Raw genomic sequence first — 25,853 nt, 5'->3', positions numbered from 1 at the left:
TGTGTATTTGTTTTTCAGAAAATCAGGACAAAAATATTTCCATACGCAGAAAAAAAAAATCTGATTTGTGTGTTACAAACACAAAGTTGATCTCTATATTTCATCAATGAGGACCAGCATTGAAGATGTGAAAAGTGAGCGTGTCAGCTGTAAAATGAATTTCAAAGTGACTCCCTAATGCAGCAAACAATAGAAGTAATTTTCTAAAGGTCTACTCTGGCCTTTTATTCTGAATATGCCCCTAAATGCTTCCAAATATGCAGAGCCTTAGAAATCAGTGTTTTGCTCACTTTGTATGTGGCAGTTTTCTTGATTACATTTCCACTCAGTTATGTCTCGTCTGATTATCTTTCCTCATTCTCTCTAATTCAATACATGCTGAAGAGTTCACCTGATAATTTCCTTATATGTGTCAGGTTAAATTCTTCACAAAAAAAAAAAAAAAAAAAAAAGTAATGTGGCAGGGTTTAGGCTGCTGAGACACGCTGTCCTCTGAATTTTGGAGGTTTACTCACAAATTCCAAGCTCCAAAAACTGGATGGAAGCTGTCTTGACAGCTTTGCCTTGTTCTGCTGTCAGTTTGTACCCATTAGGTTATAGATAAATAATTCTCTTTTGTTACGTAAACGCTCAGACAAAAGATTAATCATTCAGTTGTATTAAAGGACAAGAGCCACTTCAAGAATTAAAGGAGGAATGTAAGTATCTCTCTTTTAACAACAACAAAAAATCTCTTAACGAAAGAGACAATTGGCATTTTATGTTAGTATAGTAGAAAGTGAAAGAAAAGTCATGTTACGTTCTTACGTCACAATTTTTTAATTTTTTTTTTTAGTGTTAAAACTACAGCATTGTTTTAATAGGCTTTGAAGCAAATATATTTTCCTTTCAGTGTAGAAATAGCTGGAGATTGGTCTAAGGTAGTCTCAAAACTCGGGCTCTTACACAGTAATAGGAATTAGTCCAGCAGATATCAATGCAGTTGAGGAACTCCATGTACTGCTTTTGCCATGTAGATTAAAAGGAAAAAAAAAATTACAAGTGCATTAGGAGTTTCGTAGACATTCTTGAGTTCCCTCACTGCTGTCCAAAACTTTATCTGCTTGTGCCATATCTGGAGTTTCCAAAGGGCAATAACTGCCAGTTGCTTGTGGACAAGAAGGCTCCATTCACATCCTAACCCTGCAATTCTCGAAGGAGCTCTAATATGTTTTTTAGAAAAACACTGCAGGTCACCTCATTCTTCAATCAGCTTTGGGAATCTGCGACCCGGAAAACGATTCTTTCTAGGCCATACTTATTATCAAATCTGTACTGCCAAGTATACATAAATTGTTCCTTCATGTCATTCTCATCCTTGTGCCATTAAGCCAGGTCCAGCAGCAGCTGTTAGGTCTAATGTTGTGTCAGAAATTCCATTTGCTCCCTGTGACAGAAAAAGAAAAACTGAAAGTTCTAGTCTATTGGAACTTCCGCATGCTGAGTTGTAGGGTTTCCATCCTCTCAAGAGTGCTACTGGACAAAGGCTGGAAGATAGAGAAGTAGTTCTTATCTGTATTTGAATGATGTTTTTGTGATTTTAAAAATAGTTCAATTTCCTGACAACAGGGTATGTTCTGTTGTATAAAAAAAAGCCATTACTTTGAAGTGTCTTTCAAATGTTGTAACCGGTTTGTAGGATTGCTATGCACAAAGTTCACGCAACATATGATATTTAAAAGCACAACAGTATTGCTCTATTATAACCTTGCATAAGCAGTTACCAGCATAAGCAGTTACAGTTCCTAGCATAAACAGTTACCAGTGTATTGTTTTCCCTTTATGAGTCTTACCACCCCGACTAAGCTGGAGACACCGCCGAGCAGGAGGATGATGATCAGCGGGGTCAGAGCAGAGAAGGAAGGTAGGTGCAGCACCTTCAGAGTGTCCCCTGTTGTTCGTAGAGTGAGCTCTGGGTCCTTTCTCTCCCTCTGCTCTGAGCTGCCCCTGTTCATACCCTCAGCAGATTCAGTGGCAGAGTACTGACCAGGTGTTGGTGCACGCGTGGCCAGTGCATGCAGCAAGGCCTGCCAAGTATGTGCCCTGCTGGCTAACAGCGGTTCCCAGATACCAGCAACATCCTGCTCAATAACAACCCTCCGAGCTCCCCTCTCCAAGGTCACGTTCCCACAGCTGTGTGCAGCTTGTAATTTCCCACAGTGGCCCTACATGTACCATCACTGAAATCCCTCACACAAATGTTACAGACTCTTCTGAACATTTTGTAGTGCATGTCTCACCATGAGCTGTATCCAGAAATTTGTCAGAAGAATGAAATAAGATTACCAAGCCAAGAGGCTCATCATAGCAGAAGCCGCCATTCACAGTGAAGAAATTGGCTGCTGTTCATTTGTGCATGGTGGTAATTGAAATACTGCATCGCCATTTATTATAGGACATTTTTCATCACCTAGTAATTCAGGAAAATGCATGTCAGTAGGCGCAGAGGAAAACAAGGGGAGCTGAGACTCTTTTAAGCAGAAGGAACCAGGGATTCTTGATTTACTGATTCTTAAGACACCTGTGCTTGGCCCAAGCTTTGAAAGAGGGCTTTAAAACACAGGGGAACAATCGTGTGGTACTACCTACCATGTTCTTCCATGGAATAGGATGAAAGGTAGATGTCCAATTTCACTAACCAATCTGCATAAAGTTGAATTGATCTAAAGCAGGTGTGGGGTTTTTGGTGTAGAACCTGAGCCCATCATATTCTCCCGTGAATGATTCTTTTTTTTTTTTCAAATACCCTCTTATGGAAGTTCTGAATAGAATCTCTCTGTAGGCCTGTGCTAATTCCTTAAAGAGTTTATTTCCTGGAAATAAAGTAATAATGTTTTAGGATAATATTTCAGTATTTTTGTTGACACTGATTCTAAATACGAAGGAAAGATGGACGGAGTGACTATCCCCACAAGTCCGAACATGATTTCTGCCTGAAGAAGTAATGGAATATCAAAGCTTGGGTAAGCCTTCCTGTTGTACCTATGTAATTGCACCAAGTTCCTGTGTTGAGTACCTGCGCTCTGTTTTGTGTTATGTTGTACAGTAGCTGAAAAATTAAATTTTAGTCTACTGTGGCTGAGAAATTTAAATCCACTTACTGGATTACAATCCAAATACTCAGATAATTCTAGGATATTATACTTGAACATCCAAGAGGAAAATGTAACTGAATGAAAGAGCCAGAGGGAGGAAAATGATCTGTGAGTTGCTTCAGCACTGAGGTTTGCTCTTCCTATCTTCTGGTTTATGCCCGTCTTTGATTTGACCTACATTGTAGGGGAGATAATAACTTTTTTTTTTTTTTCCTATGAGAACCCACAGCCTGATACTACCAATCTGTCTTTTCTTGGCCACAAATCTCTTGCATAGTGGACAGAGATAATCTCTGATGTACAGAAATGTATTTTACGTGTAAAAATGATGGGCTTGAAAGATCAGAATAAAAACTCTAAACATTTCCCAATTTCTAAATAAGTAAAAAAAAAACCAAACAATCATGACAATGAAAGAAAAAAAAATGAGTGTTTTGTTTCTGTTTCCAGGAATCTCAGAGTCCGTTTCTGCCTTGAAGAATTTGGAAAAAAAAAATAGAAATATTAGTAGGAATCTTTCAAAGACTGATAAGGATGACAATATTCCTTGTTGTATAAGTCCAGAGAATTGACAGAAAGCTGTAATTAAACGTGAATAGCTTGAGACAAACAAACCACTTATATACAGTTGTCAATGTGATAGTTACAAAATGTTGGCTCCACTGCCTCCGGAAGCACTTTAAATCTCCATTCTTTGTTACAGTGGAGTCACTACTACTGGTTTAGAAAAAAAATATTTTTGTCAGAATGCCAGCAGTTCTACTACAATGTTCAGTCACGTCACTGAGGACCTTAACCCTCCCCTATTATAGGAAATAACCATCAGATAAAACGGGCATTAAAATCCGCTACCAGTTTCTGCGTTTAATCAATACACAATGCACAGTTTTGCAGTCTCGCACTTTGCTGTTCCATCGTGCTCGTTATCGCAGCCAGGTCACTCAAAACACATATTTAATTTCGTAACACAGGCTGAGATGCATTCTCTGGGAGAGCCCTATTTCTTCCCACATTTCACCTCCAAGTAGAGAAAAAAAAATCACAGTATGTCACATTACTAGAATAACTCTATTCCTTGCTTTGATTGTAGCCTTCTAGCATTTTCAGTTAAACATACATAATCAGAAAATAATGTGACATTTCTCGAATGTCACACGGAGATTCAAGTCAGCGTATTTGTATATTTTCACAGTCCCAGGTAGCGGGACCTCCACCTTGTACTGTCATTTAATTCGCTCTGTTCCACTTTCTTTTAGCCTGGAATTGATCTCCTCACCCGCTTTTACGGGATAATGATAGCTCGGTACCTAGTGTATGAAACACAGGGTTAGTGCAGACAGACTGTTCACTGTTTCGTATTAAAAAGAAAGCAACTTGCAATTGAAACAAAGGAAGAAAGTGAGAATTCCTTCATTGTTTGGAAAATGAAGCCGCCACTGACTCAGGGAAGGAATTATCTTGAAAAGGTGCAAATTATTATCTTACTTTTGAAAGGAGCAAAGGGGCGAATCACTAGATGCTGTTAGAAAGCTAAACATTTATAGAATCAACATTCATTCATCACAACAAAGCAATTAGTTTTGCATAATGAAGTGTCCTAATTACCGAACTCGCCGTCCAGTTCAAATTTCATTACACCCCAGATCGTGTTTCCCAAGGGATTCCATCAAATGGCGATGAAGAGACAAATAATTTTCTACGTTTTAGGACTAAAAATCGATATATTGCAATTGTAACTACGCTGACTTCTGAATTTAACAAACGAAAGATATTTCATGCAAGGTTACGCTGGAAGTGCAATGACAAGAACATCAGCCTTCAGAAGGTCAGGTCGGTGCTTTGTTCCACTGAAATACTTAAGCAGACGTAAAGTAGCAGCGGCTTTCACACACCCTGCTAAACCATAGGCGTCTCCCCAAAAAGCATTAGGGAAGACACCGAGGTGGCTGAAGAGACATTGCGTGGGTTTTTGCGATTTCGGAGGGAAGCGGCTCGGCCGAGGGAGCCGGCTCTGCATCCGCGCCTGGGACCCGGGGAGCGAAGCTGTGTTACTTCCTCGGCTTTAACATCAATTTCCCCTGAGACAAACCCCTCAAATAGCTCTGCTTTTTGCCTTAATCTGGAGAGAACTTTCTGAAGAACAAGATTTCACGCCGGCTGTTCATATTTACCCGATGGTATAATTTTAATTTAAAAGATAAAACGAAAGTTTCTCTGTCTGGAGGTCTCTGCGGCTCCACGCCGCAGGGTTTCTGGGGTCGCTTTTCCCTAATTTCTGCTCCTTCCAACGGGAAACTTAGTTAGCTGGTAGGACAGGCGCCCCTCTCCCGGCTCGGAAAGAAACGGGGTGCATGGGCTGTAAATTTCGGGAGGAAAAAGCCCTTTTTGGAGCGGGAAGAAACACAACGGGCGCGGCGGCGAGCGGCGGGGCGGGGCGGGCCGCACCAATCAGCGCGCGGGGCTCCGCTATAAAAGGGGGCAGCGGCAGCGGCGCCGCTATTGTTCGCGCCGAGTCCGCAGCAGCCGCCATGTCCGAGACTGCTCCTGTCGCCGCGCCCGATGTCGCAGCCGCTGCGCCGGCTCCGGCCAAGGCCGCCGCCAAGAAGCCGAAGAAGGCGGCGGGCGGCTCCAAAGCCCGCAAGCCCGCGGGGCCCAGCGTCACCGAGCTGATCACCAAGGCCGTGTCCGCCTCCAAGGAGCGCAAGGGGCTCTCCCTCGCCGCCCTCAAGAAGGCGCTGGCCGCCGGCGGCTACGATGTTGAAAAAAGCAACAGCCGCATCAAGCTGGGACTCAAGAGCCTCGTCAGCAAGGGCACCCTGGTGCAGACCAAGGGCACGGGCGCCTCCGGCTCCTTCCGCCTCAGCAAGAAACCTGGAGAAGTGAAGGAAAAGGCCCCCAAAAAGCGGGCAGTCGCTGCGGCCAAGCCCAAGAAGCCGGCAGCCAAGAAGCCCGCCAGTGCTGCCAAGAAGCCCAAGAAGGCGGTGACAGCGAAGAAGAGCCCCAAGAAAGCCAAGAAGCCGGCGGCCAGCGCGGCCAAGAAAGCAGCCAAGAGCCCCAAGAAGGCGACGAAGGCTGCGAAGCCCAAGAAGGCGGCGGCAGCAGCCAAGAGCCCGGCCAAGGCGAAGGCGGTGAAGCCCAAAGCAGCCAAGCCTAAGGCGGCCAAGCCCAAAGCAGCCAAGGCGAAGAAGGCGGCTCCCAAGAAGAAATAAATCACCCTGAAACAAATCCATCTGCTTTGCAGATAAACCCAACGGCTCTTTTAAGAGCCACCCAAGTTTTCCTGAAAAGAGCTGAAATACTCTATTTGTATTTCTATTGTGTGTGTGCTAGCGCTCTTTGAACTTCCCTTTTTTAGGCACTGCTCTTTGCTTGAAGTCGGTGCGGTAACTATAAACATCCGCGGCAGTGCTCACCGCGGTACAGCTCACTTCAGTACTCCCCCCGCGGGTTTGGGTGTAAATACCTTCCCGTTAGCCGCCAGAAATCGGTGCGAGCCCAAAGTCCCCGCGGAAGCTGGGCAGCTTTCACGGCACCCTGGCTTTTGAGGAGGAGTCGGGGGAGTGTAGGTGGGCGCCGCAGCTCCCAGTAGTTTCTCTCCGGTCGGCCGGGGGAGGAAGATCCGCGCTCTGAGGCGCTACCGCCCGCCTCCTGGAGCTGTACCCATTTCGAAAAGCCCGCGCTCCTCATAGATTGGCCGCGACTCTCGGGCTCTTCTGGAGCACAGCAGTTTTAGGGTTAAACAGACGCTCTTTTTTTTTTTTTTTTTTTTTCTTTTTCTTCCTCTCTCAGCGGTAGAGGCTTATGAACTTCCTGGGTACGTGCTCGCCTCCCCTCCTATGGTGGCTTTGTCACTCCCAGTCCGGTTCTGTCCCTTGTGAACACGTCCTTTCCCTGGAAATCGTACGGCACGGGTGCTTCCAGTTTCCTTTTGAGCACCTTGGTGTTGCCCGCCGCTCCTCGGATGCGGTGCTGAACCTCTGGCGCTTTGGAGTTGCCGGGGTGGGTTCATAGCCGGGGGCTCATTTGGGTAGCGGAGCCGCTCGCAGCCAGCCCTGGGCGCGGTGGGCAGAAGCGATGCCCTTCGCCCCGCTTGGCTCTGCCTGGGCGCCAGCAGTGAGAAGCAGTCGGGGATAAGTTTTGGGGCAGAGGCTGTTTATTCACTGAAGTCACGCTCCCGGTACCACCGCTTCCCCAGCGGGCAGGAAAACGGAGAATTTCGTGGAATTACCTGTTAAACTCCCAACAAAGACTGCTAATCTAAAGTCTGTAGCTGTTAACCTCCTATATCTGCAGGGATTACACGGAAACGAGGTTCCTGCAGTTTGGAGGAGAAATAGTGGGATCGGATTTCTCTGGTACTCGTGTTTTTGCAAAGACTGTCCATGTCTTAAATCCTTGTACTAAAAAGAAGTAAAATAAAAAACAGAGCCTCTATTTTTAAGTCATGTTCCGGAAAGGCTGTTCTTGCTCTTCTTCTACATTGCCTCTTAGGGTGCATCCAACATTTCAGTCCTTGCTCAGGTTTACGACCTTTTCCTATATATCACATACAAACCTGCATACACATCCCACCTTTTTGTCTGAAATTATCGGGCCATATCACTGCACCCTGACAACCCGAATTCCTGAGCTCATATGCCTGTGCCCCTGTTTGGGATGGAGATGTGCCTACTATACTCTCATAGTTACCATAAGCAAAGGGTGTTTGGAGTCGCACCCATTAATTCCCAAAGGGTTTCACCCAACTAGATGGATGCACTGACCCGAGGAGAGTGGGTCAACAGCAATTTTTCAGCCCTTTACAACTGATGGGAAAAAAAGTAGAGTTTTGCTGAGTACAGTCAAACAACAGACACACTGCTGTAGCGAATATGATATTCATGCTTAATTTATTTCTTCACAGCTGAGCCCAAAAAGGTGAAACCAAATTACACTAGCATAGGCAAAACTGCATCACACATCCCTGCTAATTGAATTGACCTCAGCAGGATGGCCCTGGAATAAACATTTTGGCTTCTGAAATGAGTCAAGGTCAGTCATGAGTGACAGCAGTTCACTCTCTGCCTGTTTCAACTTACCTTCCCTCCTCATTTAGAGGAAGCATCAGGGTGCTTCTTTTGCTTTTCTGGGAGGTAAGATAGAAAACTCGATTTATTATAATTTTTTTGTTGTTGTTGTTTTTAGGAAAATTCAGTTGGAGCAGTTACCCACCTTGGACATTGCAGTAGTTGAGATTTAGAAGACTGGCACATCACTGAACACAAGGGATGACTGAGAACACCAGCCTAAGTATAATGATACCAGTCTAAAATGCCTTTAAAGTGAAAGAGTATAGAGCCGTGGGTTCAGCTAAATAGACTTTATAGTCCTCAGCTGGAGATAGCTGCCAAATAATGTAAGAGATTGTTCGACACTACAGCAAGGAAGTGTATGTGTATGCAGGAATACTGAATGCACTAGCTATATAGGCTCTGCTAGATATACGGTCAAGTAGAGGGGCAAAATTAAAATAAAACAAAAAAAAAATCCTGTTTAATTTGTAAACCTGAACTGGGCAATGTAGCACAGGTACCTACTGGAGGTTGTTTTTCCCAGCTGGAAAAGGGGACTGCAGTGACAAAGAGCAAGAATGGCCTGAGGAAGACAAGCTTGCAATGACAAGGGTAATGTCATGTTAATGCAAACTGCACCACTGGCCTATCAGTCAGTACCCTTAATTAATCCTTTCTCATCGTCCTTCCCCTCAGCCTGTGCACTGCTAGCCCTGTGGATTCCTACTCAGTTACCGAGGTAGGTGTGCACAATTCCAGACTGATTCTCCCTCATAAAGAGTTTATCTCAAATTACCAAGTCAGTGCTACAATGTCCTATCACCGTGTGACCCTCAGGGCCCCACATGATCTTCAACAGGCTGCTCTCCAGCTACCTGAGCAGTTTCCTATTCTGATCGTAAGAGAAGTTGACATCCTAAGAAAAAATCAAGGGATACTATTTTGCTGTTGTGGTTCAAATTTCTAGCTAACCTGCTGAGCTGAGCTTCAAGTATGTGAATTATGATGGCAGTGAAGAGGTAACACATCTCACTGTTGTATGACATCCTTTTTGGACATCTGGGCATTCATTTATTTTCTCAAACCTGTTAAGATGCCTCATGAACCTGTGGAAAGAAGGAAAACAGAAGAGCTCTGCTCAGTATGTTCCAAGATGTGCCATGCGCTAAGATGGGCTGCTTGAAGAGGACTTGGGATACGTGCTAGTAAGGAAAACTCAAGCCTCAAAACAGCCAAGAGGGGTTAATATTGTTTTATTTTGTTTTCTTGTAATACTGATAATCTGTTCAGTTTTTGGACCTTGGATACATTTGTTACAAAGAACATCTTCCTCGCTCATCATGCCCTTATCTCCATCTCTCTCTTAACTGAGTGTCCTTTTCTAAGAACCAATGAGCAGATGTTTTACCACAGAGCAAGATCAGCGCAAAAGATTCAAATACCAAAATACTCCACAAAATTAAGTTTCACTTGATTTATTCAAATAGAGAAAGTAATAAAAGATTAGTAGTGATTTTCAACGGATTAACAGCAATAGCATTTAAAGGTAATGCATCTAATTATTACTACATGAAAATAAGTATAGTGATTAAGAAAGATACATCATCAATTGCCCTATTAGTACGTTACCATCACCCAGATCAGCTGCCCCAGTTGCAGTGAGGATTTGGAGAGCATGTCCTGGCAATTGGGAGGTCCTATGCAGTGTGTCCACTCATAGGTGAGGGCTCCAAAGTCATTGCAAGAGGGTCCAGCCTTTTATAGTGCTAAATAAAGACATCTCTTTCATTATTCTAAAATTTAGAATCATCTGGTTTCAGTTACCCCATTGCCCCCGCCCCCAGAGCTTGGCCACAGCTCGAAAGAGGAAACAAGGGAGTTGCTGTGATGCAACACATCTCTTGTGTATCTTCTATTTTTCATACACACAAAGAGTTGTTATCCATTCTTATCATGTACTTTCTTATACTCTGAGTATACCGAAGAAGTGATAATTAAAACAACACAGGGCTAAGGAGTTGTTACTTATTTTTATGATGTACTTTCTCACACTCTGTGTATACTGAAGAAGTTATAATTAAAACAACACAATCCTGCTGAACATAGCAATGAAACACGAATCATCCACAGGTCAGCTCTGGCTCAGGCCTGTTATTCAGGCCTGGTCACTTTAGCAGAAACTTCCCTAGACAGTTCCTAGCACGTTCAAAGGTTCTATTAATAGCCAAAAATAAGATTACAACAAGACTTTGTATTATATGATGAGACATCACATCTTTGTGGCCATGTAGCTTCTATTTATTCAACTGTTTATATAGGCTATGTCATGTCCCTGGCCTGTTCCACATTTGCAAAGTGCTCAGACTGATGTATATTCTGAGATGAACAGCAGATTTATTAAATTTCTACAGTGCCCTCACTGCATGGACATTTCCCCACACTACAGACTCTAAGAAATGTAAATACCACTGCCTGGAACCCAGGTAATATGGATCTCGGGCACAAAACACATTTTGTCTTCTGTGAATAGTTCTGACCCGGGAGCTGGATTGGAATCAGACTGGTCAGTGATTCTGTGCAACGATGTGACATGGAGAACTGAGCTGCTAGTGGTCAAAGAGGAGGTGGCTTAACAGGAGGCAAAAAAAAGCCAGTGTTTAGTCAGTGGTCATACTTTGACAGAAAACACAAGTATCTACTTTATGATTTTAAGTGCTAAGCTGCTCAAAAATCAGGAGGAAAGTAAAAAAAAAAAAAAAAGGTTCAGAATTGCAAATTACTACAAGGAAGACCTACTTTCATTTGTTTTCTCTTTCTTAGGGTCAGCTTTTTGTTTCAGAGATTTGCTTACTTAGTAAATGGTGATATCAATAGTATGAGATGTTCCAGCACTGAAAGTAGAAATGGGAAAAGAAAATAATGGCAAATAAATCCATGAGTTAGATAAAGGTCTACGTATAGCAGAACAGACTCTCAGCAATGTGAAAATAATTCTATTCAAATAGTTAATCTGTCACAGAATAATAAATCACTTTGCACTGGTGAGTATTTTTGTATTATGGGGGTTACAGAATTTTTCATCGGCATTAATCACCACAAAGACAGATTGCCTGTCAGATTACCACGAAACAAGGTAATTTCTGTACATGTACTTCTTTATCTCTTTGTTCTCTGTTAGTGGGTTCTGTTACTCCCATGCTTTTTATGTATCTCTGTGTCTTTTACTATAGTTGTTGTCATGTGAGAGTAAGACTTTATTCTGCATAGCCTCAGCATGTCTTTGAAAAATAATAATAAAGACTCCCTTAGAGGTTCGCTTCTTAAAAACATCAAGGCTGGGGCTTTATTTTAAGTGAAACTATTCCAATACTAAGATAAAAAAAAGCTTCTGCATTTGTTAAGAGAAAACTGGAAGCTAGTCTTTGATAAAAGGCGGAATGATAATAGTTAAGGCTCAAAGACATGTAAAATAGGGATGTGCTGTTGTTGCACATCCTCAGTATTAGTGAGCACCTTAAGCTGCATAAAGGAGGGAAAAGGCCCTTCGTAGTATCCTGGGCTGAACAAATGGAGAGATGTGAATATGCAGATTTCAAGACCAAATTTACAGGTTCTCAAAAGGAAGGAGATGAATGGGGAGAGAGCTATAGTGTATGGCCAGGGAGGTGGAAACAGCCAGTGTTGCTTCTCCAAAAGTCAGAGTGCGACATCAATATCATTAATACCAGACATATTCTCTGCTGCTTACATGGCTGTACAGATTTAGGCCAGCTTGAGTTCGGGTGCGGAACCACTTTCCACCTAGGCACGTTTGACTTAGCAAGATTACACAATAGAGTTTTTCTGTCACAAGTTTTTTTTGTTTGTTTGTTTGTTTGACTACGTAGATCACAATGCACCCAGACCAGTGCTGGGTACTGAGGGATACCAGCCATGTTTCACCGTGGGGATTTGAGATACCTCATCTGCAGAGTATATTGTCAAAGCACAACAAAGTAATCTGTATGACTTCTCCTGGGGTCCTCATTTGCTCTCCATACTCAATTTTAGACAACTCTTTCTAGATTTGGAGCTGTGTTTCATACCAATTTTCCCTCTGCAGATTGTTTTCTTTTGTGATCTCTTTGCACTTCCAGTGCCTTACAAGCTTTGTTCATCACTCCTGCAGGCCTTCTCCTGGAATATCGGTGAAACTCCAGGGCTTGGTTTTCCCAAGGACTGCAGGGTTTTGCTTTTCAATGATTTCAGGATTGGGCTGCCAGGAGCTGTGGAAAAAAATGAAATATATAAAAATAATAATAGGATTATTGTCCTCATCAAACACTGAAAACAATAAAAATAAGCAAAACATAGGTCAGGACCTGCACTGGCCATAAAAAAAAAAAAAAAAAAAAAAAAGAGGAGTTCCTGCTGTTCTTTCAGCAACCAGTGTATGCCGGCACTAGTCAACCAAGGCTGTAAATACTTGATCTTCATACTGCATATTCATGCTGGGTTGTACACAACTGCCCTAGTAAAAATGCAAATTGCTATTACCATTGTAGTGTTTTGACAAATCTTCCCTGCTTCTCTGTTTTCTCCACTGTATACTTACAGTCTTCATAACAGAACTCTGTGCCCATTCCCTGGTTGCCTACCTTTGGCCACTTGGATCTTAACTCTTTAAATATTTCTCTCCTTCTGTCAGAGAGAACACTTCACTGTCACCAACATCTCTCTCCTGTTAGGACCAGATCTGGTGACTTTGTGCATTCCTGAGGCAGGAGACTTCTTTCATTAAAAGGGAGTGTGTTTCAAATGTATTTCCTCTTCTCTAGTGCCGAAGAAAAGCTGACAATGTATTCCGTGTGACAACTATCTGAAAAATCCTAATTGCCTGGGTATGAAAAGCAAGCTACACAAGGATGGTAAAGAATCTTTTTTTTTTGATACTGTTGTTTTTTTTTTTTTTTTTTGTCTCAGAAAAAGAAGATTAAACAAAACATGGCCCTCTACAGACACACCCCACCAGCCTCCTCCCTCCCAAAATAAATAAGACAGGCAAACTAGTGACAGCGCATGTGGAGAAGGCTGAGGTACTCAACACTTTTTTTGCCTCAGTTTTCACTGGCAATCACTCTTCCCACATCTGTCAAGTCCCTGGACCTCAAGGCAGGGACTCGGGGAACAAAGTCCCTTCCATCATACAAGATCAAGTTTGAGACAATTTGACCATTTGAAGAACATGAACGTACACAAGTCTATGGGGCCTGATAAGGTGCATCCTAGGGTCCTAGGGAAATGACAGACGTAGATGCTAAGCCACTCTTCATCATATTTGAAAAGTCATTGCAGTCAGGTGAGGTTTCCAGAGACTGGAAAAAAAAGAGAATACACATTTTTAAAAAGGATAATAAAGAGAATCCCGGATCACACAGACCAGTCAGCCTCAACTCAGTGCCTGGAAGATCATGGAACGGATCCTTCTAGAAGCTATGTCGAAACACATGGAAGACAAAGAGGTTGTTAAAGACAGCAAATATGGCTTTACTAAGGGTAAATCATGCCTGACTAATTGTCCTGGTTTTATTTAATGAGGGGGGGCTACAGTGACAACTTCTGTAAGAAGCTTCTAGAAGTTTCCCCTTTGTCCAGTGGACTCGGCCAGGCCTAGGGTGGACCTGCTACTGGCCAGGGCCAAGCCAAGTGGTAGCAGAATGTTCTGTGATAAAGCCTCTGTAAGTAACGTATTTAAGAAGGGGGAAAAAAGGAAGAAGATGTGAAGACGCTAAGCGGGGGCAGAAAGGGGGAGGCGCGAGCCATGTGGGCTCCAACCACGCAGCCGTCTGGGCCCGACTTGGCCCAGCCCAGCTGCAAGAAGTGGAGAGGAGGTGAGATGTGAAAAGATCCTGAGAGGTGTCTGCCTGAACCGATTGTGAAGAATTTCTTGTGAGAGGAACGGCTGCAGACTCCAAGGTCAGTGTAGAAGGAGGAGCAGCAGTAATGCTGCTCCTGCCAAGATTCCTCTGCAGCCCGCGGTGCAGCCCATGGTGAAGCCGGCTGTCTCCCTGTAGCCCATGGAGGCCGACGGAGGAGCAGAGATCCACCTGCAGCCTGTGGAGGACCCCGTGCCAGGGCAGGCAGATGACTGAAGGAGTCTGAGGCCTATGGAGGGCCTGCTGGGGCAGCTGGTTCCTGAGGGACTGCACCCCGTGGAAAAAATATCCCACACTGGAGCAGTTAATGAAGAACTGTAGCTCGTGGGTGGGATCCCACACTGGAGCAAGGGAGGAATGTGAAGAGTTCTTCGCCTGAGGAGGAAGGAGCAGCATAAAGCAACGTGTGATGAACTGACCATAACCCCCATTCCCTCTTCCCCTCTGTGCCACTCGAGGGAGAAGGAGGTAAAGGTAATGTTAATCCTTGGAAGCGGGAGAAGTGTGGGGAAGTTATCTTGTTCTCTTTCTCATTATCCTGCTTTGGTTTTAATAATAAATGAATAGACTTCCCCAAGTTGAGTCTGTTTTACCTGTAACGGTAACTTAAGGATCTGTCCCTGTTCTTATCTCAAACCTTGAGAATTTTTTTTCTTATATGATCTCTCCCTGTTCCCTCAGAGGGTGGGGAGTGTAAGAGAGAGACTGTGTAGTCTGGTCCCAGTCAGGGCTGAACTACAACACTAATCTAGTGGCCTTTTAAAATAGAGTGACTTCATCACTGGATAAGGGAAGAGTGGCTGATATAATCTACCTGGACTTCTGTAAGGCCTTTGCAATGGTCTCCCACAATGTTCTTACCTCTAAATTGGAGAAGTATGGATTTGATGGGTGGATTGTTAAATGGAAAAGGAATTGGCTAGATGGATGTATCCAAAGAGTTGCAGCCAACGGCTCAAGGTGTAAATGGAAACTGGTAAAGAGTGGTGTCTCTCTAGGATCTGTACTGAGACCAATACTGTTTAATATCTTCATCAGTGACATAGATAGTGAGATGGAGCACAGCCTGAGCAAGTCTGTGGATGACACTAAGCAGACTGGTGCAGCTGAGTTGCTAGAGGGAAGGGACGCCATCCAGAGTGACCTTGACAGGCCTGAGGAGTGAGCCCATGTGAACCTTATGAACAGCCAGAAAAACAATCAGAGGACTATGGCACCTTTCCCATACAGAAAGGCTGAGAGAGTTGGGGCTTTTCAGCCCGGAGAAGAAAAGGCTGTAGCAAGACCTTATTGTGGCCTTTTGGTATGGGAAGGGAGCTTATGAGAAAGATGGAGAAAGACTTTTCAGAATGGCCTTTAGTGACAGGACAAGGGGACAAAAGTTTTAAATGGAAAGAGGGTAGATTTGGATTGGACTTAAGTAAGAAATCTTTTTATCGTGAAGGTGGTGGGACACTGGACCAAGTTTTCCAGAAAATTTTCGGGTGTCCCGTCCCTGGAAGTTTTCAAAGTCAGGCTGTATGGGGCCTTCACTTGTTCTAGTGGAAGATCTCCCTGCCCACAGCAAGGGAGTGAGTCTAGATGATCTTTGAATGTCCCTCCCAATGCATATCATTCTATGAATCTTAGCAACTTTCCAGAAGATGTTACATTTCTATTTCAGGTTACAGTTAAAGTTTAATTTTGTCAGACAGATCTAAGAGACCAGATGAAATTTGATATATGATTTGGAATCACTTGAGAGGGAAGAAGAGAGGGAATTTGTCTCCAACCTTGCTTCACTTTATTAGATTTATTTTTGTCGTGTGTTAAAAAAAATGCTATGAACAAGTATGTATCTACTTTTTTAAAAAAATTCCGTTTCTGACATTTTGCCAAGGAGACCATGGAGACAACGAGACAGATAGGAAGACACAGGGGAAAATATTGTATGTAGTCACAGATTCCTGGGCAGAAACAGCTCATTATAAAGCAGAGTTATAGCATGAAGCTCTAACTTAATTCTATCCAATGGAAAAGAGCAGAAACAAAAATTCGATTTTCCAGAGCGGAGCAACTCATCAGGGACTGCATTGGGAAGTGATTGGGTGAAACGCAGAATTGTCTGGTAATCTCATGGTAGCGGTCTGCAAGTGCTAAAAACTCCTGGGAAGGTCCTGTGATACAATCAGATTCCTAGGGATTGAGTAGACTGAAAAAATGGATGTTCATGGCAGAGTGGATTCAGGGAGCTCTGCGGCAGGTAGTGCTAAATTACCCTGCTAGTAACATCCTGGTGTTAAAGTCTTAGAGTGTTAAAGCCTGCAGCAAGTGTTACACCACGTGTCTTTCCTTACCAGTGCAGAATACAGCTACTTTACTCTCAAAATCTCCTGGGAATGCCAAAGGACCTGACTACAGAGTGCCCACTTTCTCACGGTGGCTTGGTATCCCACAACAGTCCAGTCACAGTCCTTTAACTTCCCTCCCTGGAAGGAGAAACTGGCCTTAGAAAAGGGAGCACCATGAACTTAGCCATGGCATTCCCACTGTACTCCGTAGCCTGACCTTGGATACTGTCAAGTTCCTTGTGGAACAGGACACTTGCAACCAGTTTGAGCCTTTAGGATTCATTAGGGTTGGAAAAGACCTCTAAGATCATCAAGTCCAACTGTCAATGCAACACCACCATGCCTACTAAACCATATCCCAAAGTGCCATACCTACACATCTTTTGAACACCTCCAGGGATGGTGACTCCACCACTTCCCTGGGCAGCCTGTTCCAATGCCTGATCACTCTTTCAGCAAAGAAATTTTTCTTATATTCAGTATAAACCTCCCTTGACTTAAGGTAATTTGAGGGCATTTCCTCTCATCATATCACTAGTTATTTGGGAGAAGAGACCAACATCCACCTCACTACAACCTCTATTCAGGTAGCTATAGAGAATGAGGAGGTCTCCCTTTAGCCTCTTCTCCAGACTAAGTCTCAGTTCCCTCAGCCACTCCTCATAAGATTTGTTCTCCAGACCCTTTGTCAGCTTCGTTGCCCTTCTCTGTATGCGCTCCAGCAACTCAACATCCTTCTTGTACTGAGAGGCACAAAACTGAACACAGTAATCGAGGTGCGGTGTTGCAATAAGGGCACGGACTCCTTGGATGGCGTACCGGAGACCTTTATTGTCCGTCAGCCTAAGTCTTCTATATCTTTTCTCAGTTACACACAGAATGCATGCGCTTAATCATCTAATTCAATTGGTAGCAATATACTGTTCACGCTCCTTAAACTTCATTTGGATTGGTTATAGAATTTTAGTTGTCTTTACTATTTTTGCCTTTGGTATTTACTTATCTTGTTCTAATTGCTTTTTTTTTTTTTTTGTTATTGAGCAAGTGGTGTTCAAGGACATAGCTCAAATCCTTCAATATCAGGCAGCTGTACTGCACTCTCTGTTCCCACAGTGCAGCCTCACCAATGCCAAGTACAAAGGAACGATTACTTCCCTACTCCTGCTGCCCAGATTGTTCCTGTTTCCAGGATTCTGTGACATCTCCTTCAGAGTCCTGGTTTTTGTATTGCTCCATTTGGGTTTCCTGTGGGCCTATGCTGAAAAGATAATGCATGAACAACATGTCGGACTACATTATTTTAATATACCAGTGAAGGTCCACAGGAACAGTGAAGTTCCATAGAAGATGCAACATCTGTATCTTTGGCCTCTGAGAAAATAGAGACTGATTATTGATTAATCTTTTCTTGTATCTTTACGTAAGGACACATTGTATCTAGCCACTCATCTTGCGGGGGGGAGGAGGGGGGGTCGAGGGAAACAACAAAAAACAACAAAACCAAACAGCGTCCATGAGAGGGCAGCAAACACTCAATACTGGATTTTTTTTTCACCTTTCCTGGTCACTTTCAGGTTGAAAGCTAGCTACTGAATGTTAAATACTGTTTCTTCTTTTCAATAATAAAACCTCAGAAGATCTTCCTCCCCAAAAGAAAGTATAGTCAGAGATGAATTCTGAAGGACAAAACCACTCTTCTTTTATGTGTTTAATTTCTTAAATCTGTCTAAAAAATAACCACGTTATTATCTATGGCACCACAAGAATGGAAAGTACTGTAAAATTGTTCATCCCAAAGAACCATTTTACCTTAAAAAAATAAAATAAAATGGAGTGCTTAAATGTTAAATTCTTGGTTTAGTTTACTGCTAAACTCTCCTTGAAAAAAATGTACAGAAAGGCCTGGAAATGTAATAAAAGAAATTAAAGAAGCAGAAATTCTCAGAAAAAAAAAAAAAAAGATTGGACAGATTTTGCTGCAAGATAAGCCATTAAAAAAAAAAAAAAAACATGAGGGGAAGCTGTTTAAAACACCGAAGCCACAGCTGAGGATCAATACAACGGGATGAAATTGCAACACATAAGGCATACTCATATTTTAAAATAACAACTATAGTAAAAAATCAAAGACTAATTAAAGTGATTCAGTAGCTGGGATACCTTTCTATGATCGAGGTTTTATTTCTAAATGATCATGACGTGTGGATTTTTTTTTTTAATCTATAAAATATTATACATGCAGGCTCAATGTCTCTACTATCTGAAAAAAAAAAAAAAAAAAAAAAAACAACCTACGAGGGTACTGAAAACAGGCAGCAACACCGAAGCGCTTGTGCCGCGGAAATGGAAACTCACACGAAAACTTAAGTTTTGTGTTAGCGCGGCGCGCGATAGAGGAAGGGGGGCGATCTGGCGGGAGCGAACCCCAAGCCCCGCCCCTCCTCGCTGCAGTCCCCAACCAGGTCGGCTCCTATCACATAAAAGCCGCAGCGCAGCCACGCTCCCCACACTCGTTCTCACCCCGGATCCAGCGGCAGCATGTCTGGCAGAGGCAAGGGCGGGAAGGGGCTGGGCAAGGGGGGCGCCAAGCGGCACCGCAAGGTGCTGCGCGACAACATCCAGGGCATCACCAAGCCGGCCATCCGCCGCCTGGCTCGGCGCGGCGGCGTCAAGCGCATCTCGGGGCTCATCTACGAGGAGACGCGCGGCGTGCTGAAGGTCTTCCTGGAGAACGTGATCCGCGACGCCGTCACCTACACGGAGCACGCCAAGAGGAAGACGGTCACGGCCATGGACGTGGTCTACGCCCTCAAGCGCCAGGGACGCACCCTCTACGGCTTCGGCGGCTAAAGCCTCTCGCTCCGGCACCATCTCGGCAACCCAAAGGCTCTTTTCAGAGCCACCCACTTTGTTCTTAAGGAGAGCTGTGACATTTTTTTTTCCTGAAAAGGCGTTTGAAGTGTGTGCTATCCAGTTTGTAAGGTTTTGTAAAACTGATTCTTGCGGAACACCGGTGGAAAGCTTTGTGGTTAGAAAAACGAAATGTTTTGGTTGTGTTGTTAATGATGTAATTGCCTTTGCTGTGTAGAAGAAGCTTTTTCTGTGTGTACTCTTAAATACCGTTGCAAATCCTGTACCTCGCTAAAAATTACTCGGTGCTCTTTGTAATCAAGACAATGTTCTCTTCACTTTTTTTAAAAATTCCTCACTGATTTGAGCATAGCAATCTAGAATATGCGCTGTCTTGACCTTTAAAATTTTCGTTTGACTAACAGTAGATAACCCTCTGCAAGGAACAAAGAGAAGCTGCTTTATCATCTAGAGAAAAACATGAAAGTTGCTCCAAGATGGACTTTTTTTTTTCCTGATGTTTCTAAATAAATGTTTTTCTTTGCTATAACTTGTTTTCAGTTCATTTTTTTTTTCATTTAAAAAAAATTCTAAAAGTAATTTCAGGAGTAAATCAAATACCGTTTTCTAGAGTGCCTATTTGGTGGAGAAAGGGTTGTAAACAAGACTGACAACTATGTCCCTGGTAACACACATTAAGAAAATGCGTCAAAAGGAGTCTTGTGCAAAGGCTTCTCTCATTCTCCTGATTCTCCCGAGTTCTCCTCCAAGGAGCGCTGCTAAAATATTTTTGTTCTGTTTTCTTTGTCACCGGAGGTAAAACGGACAAAACCACATTTTTCAGGTTGATATAAAACTATCGGTAGCCATTGACCATGTACCAAAAAAAAAAAAAAGTGATTAATGCATATTCGCGGTCACTTCTGGTTTTCTCACAGCCTTAGCAAGTAGGGGCAAATTAGATAATAGAGTAATTACGTGTTCCTTTTTCAGCTCTCCATCTCAGAAATTAGTCTCTTTTGTAACTATTCTCATAGTCACGGTTTCACTTGATGATATTTATAATCATTAATGTCCATTTTCCCGGAGAAAATAAAACAACAGGAGAAAAACAGCTTAGAAGATGCTTCTGGACTGTTACAGCTACGAACTTGCATATAAAGGTTTCTTAAGCGTCTGTGTCTGTGTTTTGAGGTACCAGGCGATCTTTCCCTTGCAGATTAGGTGCCTGTTACTGTAAGAGGCAGCTCTGTATGACAATGAAGGAACTTTTCTTATCAGTTCACCAAAAAAAAAAAAAAAAAACCTACTAACATAATTTGCAGTTTTAACAACAGCTCCCGCATTCCAGCCTCCACAGGGCTTTTAACATGTCAGGAGCCTGGCGGAGGGGGAAAGCCGGAGCAGCAGAAGGGATATGAGCGCTGTGTCTGAACTACTCCCCCCACACAAACCTTAGACAAGTACCGAGCGAGCTGTGACCTAGAGCTGGGTCGGAGTGGGGGTGGGGGACAGCGCAGGAGCGGAGAATTCGGCTTCCTTGGCCCAGGATGGATTTTCACGGTAGCCAATGAGGTTGCGTTTCCCGTTGTCCAATCAGAGACGAGGCGCCTCTATAAATATCGGCGCTCCGCAGTCCGCTTCAGTCAGTGCTGTGTTTATTGGAGGAAAGTTTGTGGCCGCTTGGAGATGGCTCGCACGAAGCAGACGGCGCGTAAGTCGACGGGCGGGAAGGCGCCCCGCAAGCAGCTGGCCACCAAGGCGGCCCGCAAGAGCGCGCCGGCCACGGGCGGCGTGAAGAAGCCGCACCGGTACCGGCCCGGCACGGTGGCGCTGCGCGAGATCCGGCGCTACCAGAAGTCGACGGAGCTGCTGATCCGCAAGCTGCCCTTCCAGCGCCTGGTGCGCGAGATCGCGCAGGACTTCAAGACCGACCTGCGCTTCCAGAGCTCGGCCGTCATGGCGCTGCAGGAGGCCAGCGAGGCCTACCTGGTGGGGCTCTTCGAGGACACCAACCTCTGCGCCATCCACGCCAAGCGCGTCACCATCATGCCCAAGGACATCCAGCTGGCCCGCCGCATCCGCGGAGAGCGCGCCTGAGCGCCTTGCTTTGTTGCCACCAAACCCAAAGGCTCTTTTAAGAGCCACCACATGTACAATAAAAAGAGCTGTTAATCCTTATTATTCTGAATTTTTAAAACAAATATGTAAGTATTTTTTTTTTTAAGATAGATTCCACCTCTATTTGTATGTAAAGTAAAAACTTTATGTGGGATGTGATGAGATGCATGCGCAGGTCCTGAGGGAACCGGCAGATGAAGTTACCAAGTCACTGTCCATCATATTTGAAAAGTTGTGGCAGTCTGGTGAGTTTCCCAATGACTGGAAAAGGGGTAGCTTAGCCCCCATTTTTAAAAAGGGAAACAAGGAAGACCTGAGGAACTACAGGCCGGTCAGACTCACCTCCATGCCTGGCAAGGTCATGGAGCAGATTCTCCTGGAAACCGTGCTAAGGCACATGAAAAATAAGGAGGTGAGTGGTGACAGCCACCATGGCTTCACCAAGGGCAGATTGTGCCTGACTAATTTGGTGACCTTCTGTGACGGGGTTACAGCATCAGTGGACAAGCGACAAGCCACTGATGTAATCTACCTGGACTTGTGTAAAGCATTTGACACTGTCCTTCATGACATCCTTGTCTCTAAACTGACAATACATGGATTTGATGGACTGACCACCTGGTGGATAAGGAATTGGCTAGATGCCCGCACTCAGAGAGTGGTGGTCAATGGCTACATATCCAAGTGGAGATCACTGACAAATGGCATTCCTCAGCGGTCAGTATTGGGACCGGCTCTGTTTAAAGTCCTTCTCAGTGATATGGACAGTAGGATTGAGTGCACTCTCAGAATATTTGCCAATGACACCAAGCTGTGTGGTGCAGTTGACATGCTGGAGGGAAAGAATGCCATCCAGATGTACCTTGACAGGCTGGAGAGGTGGGCCCACGCCAACCTCATGAAGTTCAATTAGTCCAAGTGCAAGGTCCTGTACATGGTTTGGGGCAATCCCAGGCACAAATACAGGCTGGGCAGAGAATGGATTGAGAGCAGCCCTGAGGAGAAGGACTTGGGAGTACCGGTGGACAAAAAAGCTGGACATGAGCCAGCAATGCATACAACCGCATCCTGGGCTGCATCAAAAGAAGCGTGGCCAGCAGGTAGGAGGAGGAGATTGTGCCTATCTACTCCACTCTCATGAGACCCCACCTGGAGTACTGCGTTCAGCTCTGGAGCCCCCAACATAAGGACATGGACCAGTTGGAGAGGGTCCAGAGGAGGGCCACGAAGATGATCAGAGGGCTGGAGCACCTCTCCTGTGAGGACAGGCTGGGAGTTGGGGCTGTTCAGCCTGGGGAAGAGAAGGCTCTGGGAAGAATTTATAACAACATTCCAGTAACTAAAGGGGGCTTACAGAAAAGATGGGTAGAAACTCTTTAGCAGGGCCTGTTGTGATAGGAAAAGGGGTAATGGTTTTAAAATGGAAGGGAGCAGATTCAGACTGGACATAAGGAAAAACTTTTTTACAATGAGGGTGGTGGTACCTTGGAACAGTTTGCCCAGAGAGGTGGCAGATGGCCCATCACTGGAAACATTTAAGGCCAGGTTGGACGAGGCTCTGAGCAACCTGATCTAGTCAGGGATGTAAGACATGAAGTAGGGGAGTTGGACTAGGTGACCTTTAAAGATCTGTTCCAACTGAAACTATTCTATGATTCTATGATTTTCTGAGTTCACAGTGGATCAAAATAAAAGAAACACAAATGGTGCATAAAAAAAAAAAAAAAGCCTGGCTTTGGAATTGAATTTTTGTACTACAGCATAACTAAGATTTCTCCTTTTTAAAAGGCAGCATGATGTGAGAAGAGACTTTTTGTTTATAGTCTGGAGAGTCAAGGAAACCTTGCAGTAGGACATAAAAGTTCTCTTTTCTGTTAAAAGTCAGATGGCAAAAGCCTAACCTCAGTCTTTGCTTCTACTGGCTCAGTTGTCCTGCAGCATATTTAATGTTTATCAGGAGACAAAAAAAACCCCAAAAAAAAACAACAACAAAAAAAAAAAACACCACAAAAAAACCCCAGCAACTCTCTTATTTCTAACAAGTATCACCTTGTTAACACTGTGAGATTCTACACAGTTCTTCTTAGCAGTCTTACTAGCAAGAACTGATACCTGGGAATATAGATGAGATATTACTACTTCTCAGTCATGATTAAGAATCTCTTCATTCACTTTTGAGAGCAGGCTCCACAGTCTGGTATCAGTGAGGGCTCTTTACAGAGCCTGGGTGTGCTCTGTAAGCAGGCACTAATGTCTGTTCTAGGAAGGTTATTTTTGTTAATCTCATGACATCACTCTTTTTATTTACGATTGTAACAAGTCTGAGGTTTTAACCATCATAACCTTTTCCAATTTCACAGAATTGCAGAATGCTTTGGGTTGGAAGGGATCTTAAAATCATCTAGTTCCAACCTCCCTGCCATGGCAGGGGCACCTTCCACTAGACCAAGTTGCTCAAAGCCACGTCCATCCTGGCCTCGAACACTTCAACACCTCAAAGTGGTGCATAGCTACAAACTTAAGTAATTTCAGTTAATAATACACTGCCAATGTGGAACAACAATTACAATCAGGATGGAACCTACTGAGGTCTTAGAGTGTATCCAGACAAATAGTTAATTTAAAAATTATAATCATGTAATTCATTTCAAATTATACTTATAGGCACATTCTCTATGCTATTCCAGAGGAAGAACTTCCACTTTCAACTTCATAGAATTGTCCCCTCTTCCTCTTTAAGTGGTGGTGTACACAGAGATAGAATAGAATATTTCAGTTATTTCAGGGTGTACAACCATGATCTAGTCCATCTGCAAAGTGTTTTCTTTGATCTACTACATAACATTTTTGGAACCCAAAAAATAAAGATATAGGTAAAGCTAGGTGCTGCTGAGGCAAAGGGGACTGGGAAAGAGACAGAGGTGGATGGATACTGAGAAGAATTAAAATTTGTAAGTGAAGGAAAAGCATATACATGTGCTTTTATATATGTATACACATATAAAAAATACATACATATATGTGTGTATATACATTCATATCTACCTTGTTATGCCATGAATGTTAGTAGTTTCTACCATGTTTTACCTCCTGTGTACTATTTCTGGAACACACTCTATGAAACCTCTTGCAGAGTTCCCCAAATGCCACATTCAAATACCTGAGCTTTCACTTCAGCTCAAATTGGCTGGTAACTTTTACAGAAGAGTATTGGACAGGCCAGATAGATACTGTTATCAAGGGCAGAGGAAAAGATAACAAAGAAGCAAAACTCATAGAAATCTGAATGTTTTATTTATGAATTAATAAAAAAGGTGACTTCTATGAAATACTGAAGCAGCTAAAATTTGCTAGACTCGACACAATCAACCAAGAAATTGAAGCAAAGTAAAGGCCATGAGTAATTTCCTGACCACCAACATTTATTGAACCAACTGAGTTCTAGCAAATGTTGGCCTTCTGATCCCCTCCATGTGTATTCTTCTATGGAATCTACCTTCTTTTTATCACCAAACAAAAAAAAAAAGCTTGCCCTCAATTCTCAAAGCAATATAAATGTAATTGCTACAGGCCACTAAGGGGTTACAAAGCTGCCAAGGCTTGACAGCCGATTCCTTTTCCCTACCTGCTTTGGTCCCAAACAAAAGCCACAAAATCTTTCTCCTGTGCCAGTGCTCCCTGTGTATTTGGAAAACGCGAGGGCAGGCTTCTTAGGATCATCCACCAAAGTTCTCTGCTTTGTCCAAGCTCTCCTTTCTCCTCTACAGACACAGAAAATTGAGACCATAGATCATCATTAGAAAAATTTATTGAATATTCCACTTTTATCCCTTGCATCAGTCTTCTTAGCGCTTTTGTTTTATTCATCTCAGAGAGGTAGGACTCTAAGATATCTAGTACAGTGGCAGGATTTCCGGAGTATATCCTACTCAGAGCAATGATAAAGCATATTTACACCACTGTTTCTTTAATAAAATGTCGTTTGAAGCTTCTTTTCCAATACTAAATCAGGTTACGCCTTCCACATTTCTCAATAGTAAAAACATGAACTGGTCCATAAAAACTACTGCAAATAAAGTTATCTTAAAGGAAACATCAAGTCTGGGGAAGTGGTCATGGAATAACTACTGCAGGCTTTCTGTCCTGCGTATATTTCATTTACTTTTTCTGAACACCCATTTTTTGAATTGTGCAGCTACTTACTCTGTGTAGTTTAATAGCTATTTCCAAGCCCCTTACTAAACCAGCCCGTGTAACACTGTATGCTCAGTAAAATCAAGCCTTTTGAGACAACAGCTTAAGAAGATTTACAAGCATATTTTCACTGAAATTGTGTTACCTTATTGCAAAGCTCTCTTGACAAGGGTTCAGACAAATCAGCTGAGCATACAGCATGTAAGAAAAACAAACTGAACGATGGGAATACGGTACTAAAAGACTTATGTTACCTTA

At 43.4% G+C, this 25,853-nt stretch overlaps 3 protein-coding genes across 3 annotated transcripts; all 3 read left to right on the top strand.

Moving 5' to 3' along the window:
• Positions 1-5,662: 5,662 nt before the first annotated feature.
• On the top strand, positions 5,663-6,443 carry LOC147602081 (histone H1.01-like). The gene has a single exon (XM_086751261.1). The coding sequence runs from the start codon at positions 5,663-5,665 to the stop codon at positions 6,341-6,343; it is 681 nt and encodes a 226-aa protein (XP_086607387.1). The 3' UTR covers positions 6,344-6,443.
• Positions 6,444-18,956: 12,513 nt separating this feature from the next.
• Positions 18,957-19,830, top strand: LOC147602080 (histone H4). The gene has a single exon (XM_086740091.1). It carries the CDS (start codon positions 18,969-18,971, stop codon positions 19,278-19,280), a length of 312 nt encoding a protein of 103 aa, XP_086596217.1. The 5' UTR covers positions 18,957-18,968; the 3' UTR covers positions 19,281-19,830.
• A 1,134-nt stretch (positions 19,831-20,964) lies between these two features.
• LOC147602079 (histone H3) lies at positions 20,965-21,460 on the top strand. The gene has a single exon (XM_086740090.1). The coding sequence runs from the start codon at positions 20,970-20,972 to the stop codon at positions 21,378-21,380; it is 411 nt and encodes a 136-aa protein (XP_086596216.1). The 5' UTR covers positions 20,965-20,969; the 3' UTR covers positions 21,381-21,460.
• Positions 21,461-25,853: the final 4,393 nt, after the last annotated feature.

Source organism: Chlamydotis macqueenii, chromosome 1 (genome assembly GCF_036417535.1).
Source record: "Chlamydotis macqueenii isolate bChlMac1 chromosome 1, bChlMac1.mat, whole genome shotgun sequence".
NCBI classification, from domain to species: domain Eukaryota; kingdom Metazoa; phylum Chordata; class Aves; order Otidiformes; family Otididae; genus Chlamydotis; species Chlamydotis macqueenii.
The sequence above is the reverse complement of the archived record's forward strand: the minus strand, read 5'-3'. Positions and strand labels throughout refer to the sequence as shown.

Coding starts and splice junctions, on each gene's coding strand:
- LOC147602081 (XM_086751261.1), top strand. CDS start 5,663: ATGTCCGAGACTGCTCCTGTCGCCGCGCCCGATGTCGCAGCCGCTGCG.
- LOC147602080 (XM_086740091.1), top strand. CDS start 18,969: ATGTCTGGCAGAGGCAAGGGCGGGAAGGGGCTGGGCAAGGGGGGCGCC.
- LOC147602079 (XM_086740090.1), top strand. CDS start 20,970: ATGGCTCGCACGAAGCAGACGGCGCGTAAGTCGACGGGCGGGAAGGCG.